At 39.3% G+C, this 10552-nt stretch overlaps 1 protein-coding gene across 3 annotated transcripts in view; it reads left to right on the forward strand.

The window, feature by feature from the left end:
• The window catches only part of LOC123774276 (cationic amino acid transporter 4), a 52467-nt gene extending 42551 nt beyond the window's left edge, over window positions 1-9916 (forward strand). For all 3 annotated transcript variants that reach the window (XM_045768440.2, XM_069322024.1, XM_045768432.2), the window contains 3 exons: window positions 1700-1922; window positions 2582-2743; window positions 6980-9916. In XM_045768440.2, the coding sequence (XP_045624396.2) occupies window positions 1700-1922; window positions 2582-2743; window positions 6980-7200 (606 nt within the window). In that variant the 3' untranslated portion in view covers window positions 7201-9916. The remainder of the gene's footprint in view (window positions 1-1699; window positions 1923-2581; window positions 2744-6979) is intronic.
• Window positions 9917-10552: the final 636 nt, after the last annotated feature.

The raw sequence follows: 10552 nt of genomic DNA on the forward strand, positions 1-10552 counted from the left end.
TGTAGTAGGCTCTGAATCCTCAGTGTGATAGGACAGTTAAATTGTCTGTCATTCAAGTGGATGAGACAGTCCCTGGAGGTGGCCAAGCTACATCCAAAGCTGAACCTTGACCGGACTCTCAAAATCTACTTTGCAGCCCAAATTGTGGGGTGGTGGGAGGAGACCAGATGCTAGGTGAACCACACCAGCAAGGGGTGGAGGGGCAGTCCCTAAACACTAAAGGGGCTAACTCTGGAGCATCCATTTGATTATCAAACAGCGAAATGAACGTGGGGATGGGGGGTGGGGGGCGAAATCCGCAAAGCCACCATGTGACGTTGTCGACGCCAGCTCTTGAACACACCCGTCCCCATTCCCTGTTCCCCGGTGGATGGCTGTGATCTTGCTAACACCTGTATAGTTTCCATCTTACTATTCATCCTTTATTCCTCAAAAGTGATGTGGGTGGTACTGTACCTTGATTGACTGGAATTAGTTCATCCAGGGCAGTCCTGAACTCAAGATGTTCCAGTGGGAACAAGTGGCTAAGTTAGTGTAGACTGTGATTTGTCTGATACTTAGTGAAGTAATGGTGATTGAACCAATGTATCCTGGCATGGCCAAGTCGAGTTATGAGATGGAATTAATGACCACCTATTAAGGCTTGAAGCCTGTGTGGAAGCCTGCCAGCGTGTTGCCGGAGACCCCTTGTCAGCGAGCTGCCGGAGACCCCTTGTCAGCGAGCTGCCGGAGACCCCTTGCCAGCGAGCTGCCGGAGGCCCCTTGTCAGCGAGCTGCCGGAGGCCCCTTGCCAGCGAGCTGCCGGAGACCCCTTGCCAGCGAGCTGCCGGAGACCCCTTGCCAGCGAGCTGCCGGAGACCCCTTGTCAGCGAGCTGCCGGTGACCCCTTGCCAGCGAGCTGCCGGAGACCCCTTGCCAGCGAGCTGCCGGTGACCCCTTGCCAGCGAGCTGCCGGAGACCCCTTGTCAGCGAGCTGCCACCTGTTGGTGGCAGCTCGCTGGCAAGGGTTGTCACCTGTTGGTGGTCATTTCAAGTGAATCATTTGCACACTTATTTGGCTGTTTCAGTGCTTTGTTTTCTGCAAACGTAGAGGTTATTTGTATTGCTTTGCTTTACTCTGCATATTTTCTCAGTGAGGACGATTATAGTAATGCCTTGCTTCCTGTGCTGCTATGAGGGGGCAGAGGGGGCCAGGTCCTGCCTGTGGTCCCCAGTAGGACCATACAGAACTCCTATGGCTGTTTTGACTTGGTAGTGAGCAGCCTACCCAATGAGATTGCTTCAGGGAGCCATCAAGAGGCTCCTCCAGAAAAGCACGAATTAAAATGGTGCCCATTTTAAAGATGTTCATCGTGAGCCATTATTTATTTACCGTAGAATCATATAAAGTAGAATTTTGAAGTATTAAATTATAAAATTATTCTTTGTAAAATATGTATCAATCCATTAATGTAAAATCACTTGTATGTATGTACCTTACCTGAATAAACATACTGTATTTATTTATTTATTTATTTATTTATAGTGAACAAATACTAGACATTGTAAGTTTCATTATTTACACACAAACTTAGGAGTCTAATAATTGTAGTTTGCTTTGTTTTAATTATTGACATAAGCAACTTACTTAAATTTAAAGCATATAAAGAAAGTCGATTTGTTACAGTTGGATAACATTTACAAAACTGATCTTTAATAGGGTGATGAAGGCGGCCAGCTGAGGTCATCGTGCCGATGGTTGCTGCACCTGGTGGGGAAGCGGGAGGCAGGACTGGTGGTAACTTGGGCCGTCGTCATCTTCACCACGTGCAGCTCTGCCCTCTGTTGTCTACTGCAGTTTGGTGGCAACTTCCTTTCTCTGCCATACCCTTCAGTGTGGGCTATTATAATTACAGTTATACTGGTTTTTTTACTTGCCTTCAGTAAGTTGAGCAGATTTTGTATTCAGTTTCTCAAATTACCTTATGGTGTATGTATTTATTCTATAAGGTGTAAATTTATACACCAAATTAAGTACAGTATGGTGAAATCAAAGCACCGAGTTCATACTGGGATGAGTCACCAGCTCTTGCTGCAACCCCTCCTCTCAAGTTGTCACATCACAAACATGTAAATTGCTCAGACCTAACCTAACCAATGGATAGAAACCAACCATGCATAGAATTATTATTATTATTATTTTTTTTTTTGAGCCACTATAATTTATAGTACACATTTTGTCTGAGATTTTGATGTCAAAATGCAATGTACAGTATTATTTGTATTATTCAAGAGGATGGGTTGCTTGCTGAGCCTGCTTGATTTAAAGCTGTCATGGAAAAAAAAAAGATCCTATTAAAATTTTTAATAAATTTTTAACTTGCTACAGTAAGTTTGAAGCATTGGTTCATACATGCATGCAGATTTTAATATACTGGTACTGTAATTCAATACTGTATGTAAAATTGTTGTTTTTCATTTGAGAATTAGTGACCTTACACTCATTTTCACTTGTGCATGCAGATTTCCACACAGTGTTAAACCTGTGAGACTTTATTATGCATAATAATATTAAGAGTTTAATCCTAGAGATGTTTGGCAGGTGTGATTATGATTGTAGCCCATCGTCAGAACCAGATAGCACTGAGCTTCAGCGTGCCTCTCGTTCCTCTTCTTCCTCTCACCTCCATCTTCTTCAACATCGCCCTCATGGTCCACCTCAACCCCATGACTTGGGTCCGCTTCATTGTTTGGATGGTCATAGGTGAGCATATGTGAAGTGCATTTTATCAGATGACTATGATAATATTATTGTCCTCTTATTTCTTGTGTATATAAAGTACAAATAATGGCTTGTGTATGGATCATTTTTGGTGAGTAAAGAGTATAGACTTGTAGAGCTACTGATCAGTTCGGCAACCAGGAGGCCTGGTTGATGACCGGGCCGTGGGGACGCTAAGCCCCGGAAGCACCTCAAGGTAACCTCAAGGTATCAAGGTAACCAGGCATAGCACTTTGAATATGTCTTATTTGCAGTACAGTATGGCATATTGCGAGCGTGGTTTATGAGAGCTTGAGTCTTGTATGATCAGTGTGATAATAGGTGAAATTTATGCAAAATCTTATTGTGTGGTCAGATGGTCATCCATGTTTCATACTCGGCTTGCTCTTGTGATGACATAAATTTGAGCATTATTGCAAGATTTTTAGAATGTTAGAACACTTTTAGACTAGATTGTTGAAAAAATCTGAAGTTAAGTTCTTTGTAGTTCTGCTGAAGACCCTGTTCAAGACAGTGATAAAAATCACCCCAGAATTCATAAGCTTACACTGCAAACCAGACACACTATTTTTCATCTCCATAGACCTTTAAAATTATAAACAAATTAAAAATGATAATCAAATCAAAAACAGTCTCCGTGGTGTAGTGGTAAGACACTCGCCTGGCGTTCCGCGAGCGCTATGTCATGGGTTCGTATCCTGGCCGGGGAGGATTTACTGGGCGCAATTCCTTAACTGTAGCCTCTGTTTAACGCAACAGTAAAATGTGTACTTGGATGAAAAAACGATTCTTCGCGGCAGGGGATCGTATTCCAGGGACCTGCCCGAAACGCTACGCGTACTAGTGGCTGTACAAGAATGTAACAACTCTTGTAGCTCAAAAAAAAAAAAAAAAAAAAAAAAAAAAAAAAAATTAAACATTAATTCAGATTACTCTTTTTAAAAGGTCCACTGTAAATCAGTGATTTTCAATGGTTTCAATGACGTTCAAAGGTTTCAATGTCAACAAGCAACAGTGTTGACTAGGTGAAGAAGAGATTCTTTATTTACCCCATAGGGCAATAAACCTATAAATTTTCTACCCATTGAAGCAGTAAATATAAAGTCTTCATTTTTAAATACAACTGGAAAATCTCCTCAGAATAATGGGGAACCTTTTAACAAGCCACTGGCTTCTTGTTCCTGCCAAGGCCACTACAGATGGTGGCACTTGGGTCAATTTAGGAGGTACTGTCAATTCAAACTGATAACATTCTGTATCACTTTGCAATCTTGTGATACTAACACTTACAGCCTGCACAATGCAGGCTGTAAGTGTTAGTAACCCATGCAAGATTGGCAAATGTAAGAGCAACATTTAGAAAGGTAAGCAGAGAATCATACTGAACATTATACACAGTTTTATTATACAGTATGTTTCATACCAATCCTGAAATATACCATCAACCAATGATCCAAACCTTGGGAAACACAAGATGAAAATAAAGATCTAGATATTTTGTATCAAACTCATACCAGAGATAGGATAGTTATGAGGACAGATTGAACTCTCCATCTAACGACACTAGGCAAATCAGAGATGACATGATCACAATATACAAGATTGTGAGAGAAATATATAGAGTAGACAGTCCTTTTTCAGATGTCAGACATAATTAAAGAACAAATTAGGAACCTGAAACACACGTAAGAGAAGCAGAGTTTAGTTAATTATGCACCCCATACCCATCCTGAGGGCAGTAGTGTAAAAGGTTTCAGAGGCACATAATGGGTGTGCGAACTACACCCCAAAATTAATTTAAAAAGTTAGATGATTTGTGGTTCTTCTTGCATGATACAGTAGTATGATGGGTGGATTGAATAGCTAGTGTAGACTTTACTGTCACAGTTCTATGACGTTGAAGCTATTGGTGTATTATTTTTATCAAGCTCTTTATAGGCCATTGAAAGTTATAGTCAGTAGCTTCTTTGAAGGCACATTCTTTGGCTAACTCATCAGCTCAATCATGTATTTGGAATAAATTACTTGTATTTTGAGTGGGGAGCCCATGTGAACAACTTGGCCTCTACCCTTCAGACCAAACTATTTGTCTTCTTGTTCTCAAATATGAAAGTGTCTCCAAACTTCATACATGAACTGTAAATGATTCTTTTTCATCCTTAATTTCACTGGATTTTAAGACAGTTGCTAGTGTCTCAAGCTAGGCACAAGTACAAAAAATGATTAATGATGGTAACAGTCCATTTCATATGGATTCCATCCGCATGTGGATGGAATACGGCATCCATATTTACATACATAACTCGTCACAATTAATCCCTCGCAGTCTCGTCCCTAAATAAAATCCAGTGAATCCGATACAGTACCTTTGATGTGGCTCGCCACGTGCACTTTTGTTCTCGTATTGGCATCCTCGGTGATATTTAGGGCCTTTTGATTATGCTGCGACTTTGATGGTGCTACATAGTCTCCACAGCTTGATGCCTTCTTTTGATGATGATGATGATTCATTGAGTTGGGGGACAGGAAGCCAGAGTGTAAAAGTGATAATTAATTACTGTCACATTTAAGTGATGCTGCTTTGTCTGGCTTTGGTGACTTCCTAGACATATTTTGAGGTACTCTTTCTCTCTCCATTCAACTGTACCTCACGATAAGTTTCATTTCTACAAAAATTTGCCACTTTGTTTGTATATACATTGAACGGTATCCTGTTATGTATTCTGGTGTTCACTTGATACAACCACAGTGGTCCATAGTTCCCCTTTCTCATCCCTCAAACACAAAAGTGCAATAATATTATAACTGGTTATCAGAGTTCAGCCAAGTCACACATATTTTGCACTAAATTCTAACAGCACTCATTGAATATATGGTACTATTTTCTTTGTATTTTGAGTGTTTTTACCATGTTTTTTCAAGTGCAATGTTGTATTGGGCTGTCAATAATATGTCTTAGAATGTGTCGAATAATAGTACACAGATATTTGTCGCTAATGAGTGAAGTATTATATTGCAGGCGATGAGTCACAATAACGTGGCTAAAGTAAGTTGACCAGACCACACACTAGAAGGTGAAGGGACGACGACGTTTTGGTCCGTCCTGAACCATTCTCAAGTCGATCGACTTGAGAATGGTCCAGGGCGGACCGAAACGTCGTCGTCCCTTCACCTTCTAGTGTGTGGTCTGGTCAATCAAGTATTATATTCTTTGTAACGTACTGTTTTTGCTGTTATTACACTATATACACGCACCAACTATATATAACTATTTACATTTTTGTGCACTTTATAGCCACTAAGTTAGTCTTGTGGACCTGAATAGCATAATGTCAATACACTAGTCAGCTCACGATGCCCCCAGTATAATGTGTGTATCAGTAACTGGTGCACAATGTTATCAGAATCCTGTTCACTAAATCCTGAATATGAATAATTTTGAGCAAGTTTGTCTAAAGGAACATGTGTTGTCGTTTCAAGATGCTTAGATGCACCAAACAATGGCAGGATGATGAGGTTATCTTGATGATTTTGGGGCTTAGCGTCCCTGCGGCCCGTTCCTCGACCAGGCCTCCTTTTTGTTACACATCCCCAGGAAGCAGCCCATAGCAGCTGTCTAACTCATAGGTACCTATTTACTGCTAGGTAACAGGGGCATCAGGGTGAAAGAAAGTTTTTGCCCATTTGTCTTTGCTTTCACCTGGGATCAAACCCGGAACCTCAGGACTATGAATCTGAAGCGCTGTCCACTCAGCTGTCAGGCCCCCAGACCTTCGACAAGCCGCCGGCTTCCTGTCCTCGTTGAGGCCACTAGGGTTAATGGCGCACAGGTAAATTGGATAAATATTACCTGTTAGGATGCACACCTGAAGGGTTAAGTGAAGGTGTGAGCACAAGCTACATTAGTGCTGAGAGCTGGTGCTGCTGCACGTGCTACTCATGATTGTTGTGTTAGTACTGAGGCCCCTCACACCCAAGATGGGTGCCTGTGAAATTTTTCAAAGATAGTATCTGTCTACTAGAAGCCTGAGCAAATGGATGTGAACCTGTTGTACCTGCAAAAGTTTTAAACCTTGAGCAGTTCTTTAAAACATCCCCCTATTGTGTCATGTAGTTTATGGATAAATGGCAAGAACATCCCTGGTTGTTGTGCAGTCAAAGTGTTAATAAGATTAAATAATAACTGATGGTCAAGAGTAACCTGTTCTTGTTCTACAGGCCTCCTGGTGTACTTCATTTATGGTCAACATCACTCCCGCGAGGGAGAGCCAGTCAGTAGCTATTCTACCTTGCTGACGGAACCGACACCTGCCGGCGGTACTGTCTTCGGTTCGGTTCAACACACACTCTCTCAAGTCACTGCCAAGATTGCTTCTGCTGCCACTGAGGACAAAAAACCCATTGTTAATGAAGAGGAAGTTGGGGACAATGATTTATAACTGGTACTATCAAAGGTTTTTGTCAGATATTTATTCGTAAAGTTTTTCAGACTGAGTGAGTGTAATTTTGGAAATTTTAAGATGACAAAACTATTTATAACTTAGATTTAGAATGTGATTTCCTGTAATATGCAAAACATGCATTTTAAGTTTATAATAACTTAAAATGTAAGTTTACTGATGCCAAAGAATAGGATATTCCTAATTATAAATTTTATTTTACAGTATTTTTTTTCAAACATAAATGATCATATATTATAAGATTACCAGATTAAATTTTCAGAAAAGTGATTGCTGAAAATTAAATAATTTGTGTAAAAAATTTTTGTTGTCAGCATACTATATTATCAGTTATTTTAATCATGAAGGTATGACCTTTTATTTGTAACTTTCCTTTGTGTTCACAAAGCAGCTCCGTTAAGTTATTGCTGCCATAGATTGTAAGTCACATAGGTATCTTGGTAAAGTATTTATATTCCATGGAAGACTTAAAAGAGCACGTAATACGAACATACGTAATACTAACACGAACATTTCTACGTGTAGGTGTGTAATGCATAATTAATCATGGCCCCATAATGAAAATGTTTAAATGTACATTATATTCGTCATCAGTTTGTCATAGTCTCCGTTTCATTAAGAAACCACTTGAACATAAGATGCCTGTACAACATAAAGAATCGGGTATAAATATGAAAGCTCTTAAGATACAGTATTTTAATCTACATGGAACAGAATTTGATTCTCAGCATGTGTGAACAAATTGTTCAGAATTCAGAGTACAGTAATTTCAATTTCCAGCACCTTAATATCCTGTTCATTACATTATAAAGTAGTAACATGTTCAGTGTAATTTGACAATGTTAATTGTAAGAACAGTCCTTAAAACAAAACAAAATTATCAGTTGATTTACGGTTGAAGTGTGATGGTATTTAAGGATCACATTTACCTGTAATATGTTCAAGCACAACTTTGCATTTTTCCAAATATGCTCACGAGTTATTCTTAGTATTTATATAAGCGCTTCACTCTTGAATTAGACAAGTTTAAGTCTTAAGCAAAAATGAAAAGGGTCATCATTATTTCCTGTGTTTGCCTGTCACCCACTGTCTGTGTACTTCAGTTTTAATTGAAAGAGATTTTGCATAATCATAAATGTAGCAGATTTATTATATTTGACATTGTTTACATAAGTAATCTGTGTGTATTTGTAAGTTATGACATTGTAAAGATTATTACTATAAAGTATAAAAGGATACAAACATATTAGCATCTTTGTCCATTTGAATCTGTTTTCTTAGTCATTAAAATTCTGATAATTTTTATGCCATAATTTGTTTTAAACCGTCTCCAGTATCTTGATGCTAATACTGTATTATGATGTTGACCAGACCACACACTAGAAAGTGAAGGGACAACGACGTTTCGGTCCGTCTTGGACCATTCTCAAGTCGACCGACTTGTCGTCCCTTCACTTTCTAGTGTGTGGTCTGGCCAACATACTTCAGCCACGTTATTGTGACTCCTCATCTGCACTGTATTATGATAACGCAAACATTTTAGTTATGTACTGATCTGTCACACACACAGAAATCACACTAACGGGATAATTCAAATGTAATGATGTAAAGGCGAAGAGGGAGAACGGCCTATTGACATAGCTCGGTGCAGGGGGGAGTTGTGTAAAACCCTGGTTTGTGCCTCGGAGAGGCTGCGGGATCCAGTAAGTTCAGTAGAACTTCAGTTTCAACTCTCTTAACCCTGTCGTAGCTCAGTCGATTAAGGCAGTGTCTGGGATGCTCCCGGACGCAGGTTCGAATCCTCGTCACGGCCCTTGTGGATTTGTTTACTGATCTGTCTCTTATTTATGGAAGCACCGTAACAGGAAAATTAATAACATCTGTCTCAAGTTCACTTGTTTTAATCTTGACATTTTGACTGTAGGAATGTACAAAGTACAGAATAACAAGACAAGACCTTGTATTCTGCTCTACACAAACGTGTTCAATTTTGACCCTCAAAAGGATTAAATACTTTACTTCCCTGACATAACTAAATTTTCTTTCCCCTTTGTATTTAATTATTCTCCTTTGAACCATAGAATACATGTCATATTTCTGTTTTATTAAATTACATATGCTATGATAAATCTAAATTACATATTTATTTTTATTCTCATATTGACATCGCAAGTGATATTTTCTAGCTTTTGAATAACCAGCGACATAGATGGTGCTACATAGTCTTCCTGACTTGGTGCCTTCTTTCGATAATTATTACAATTTACAGAAAGCATTTAGTATTTTATGTACAGTATTTGTTTTGGATTTGTCTGAGCAAGTCATAGCAGTAAAAGGATACCATCATGAGTGCAGTTTGGAAAATGCTTTGTGCACTGTTTAGTGCTCATCAGCACATGTGTATTAGATTTATAAGCTATGTATTTTTAGCGCATAATCTCCACATATAAGTTCCTAATTTGTGTATTATTCCAAACAGGTATATTGCCAGGTCTGAGTAAATTGTATAAAACTGAAAGTGATACAAATTTTCTTGTTCTAAGGTTTTACTTTTCATTGGGCTTATTCAGTCTTCAATATTAAGTCATGCAGCCTACTCCTTATTTATCTGTAATGGTAATTATGATCTGAATGTGAATAACATTAGTTTTAAAAGGTTATATTTCTGCAATAAATAGTAGCCAAAGATACATAATTTTCATGATACTGTTTACCTGAATTTACCTGAGGACCACCATCCCTGCGGGACGCTCCAAGCAACAGCCTAGTGGACCAAACTCTCACAAGTCAAGCCTGGCCTTGGGCCGGGCTTGGGAGTAGAAGAACTCCCAGAACCCCATCAACCACGTATCTCGAGTGGCCTTGACGGACAGGAAGCTGGTGGCTTATCAAAGGTCCCTCTGTAATTGTTCCTGAGGATTTCTCCGTATGATTTTGAACTGAAGTAATGTCTTGGTAAATTAATGGTTTTTATGGCTAGGCAGTTCCATGGGGTTTATAACACTATGGGTTAAAAAGCATCTCCTGTTCCTACACTATAGGTTGTTGAGCTTTAATCTGTTGCCCCCTTGTATGCAGACCTTTTAAAGTAGTTGTCTGGATTAATATCCTTCAACTTGTTCAGTATTTTAAGTCTTGATGAGATCTTCGTCATGTCAGGCTTGCAGTGTTGTGTTTGTTATCCCTGTGCCCCTCAACCATTCCTGATACGAGAGTTGACTTGGTTATGGAATAATTTTTGTCATTGTCGATGATGAACTTCCTCCTAAACAGATATTTTTCCTTGAATGTGTGTCCTTGCTCTTTCTCTTGGATAAAGCTGGCCACTTCA

The sequence above is a fragment of the Procambarus clarkii genome, chromosome 10, assembly GCF_040958095.1.
Source record: "Procambarus clarkii isolate CNS0578487 chromosome 10, FALCON_Pclarkii_2.0, whole genome shotgun sequence".
Classification (NCBI taxonomy): Eukaryota; Metazoa; Arthropoda; class Malacostraca; order Decapoda; family Cambaridae; genus Procambarus; species Procambarus clarkii.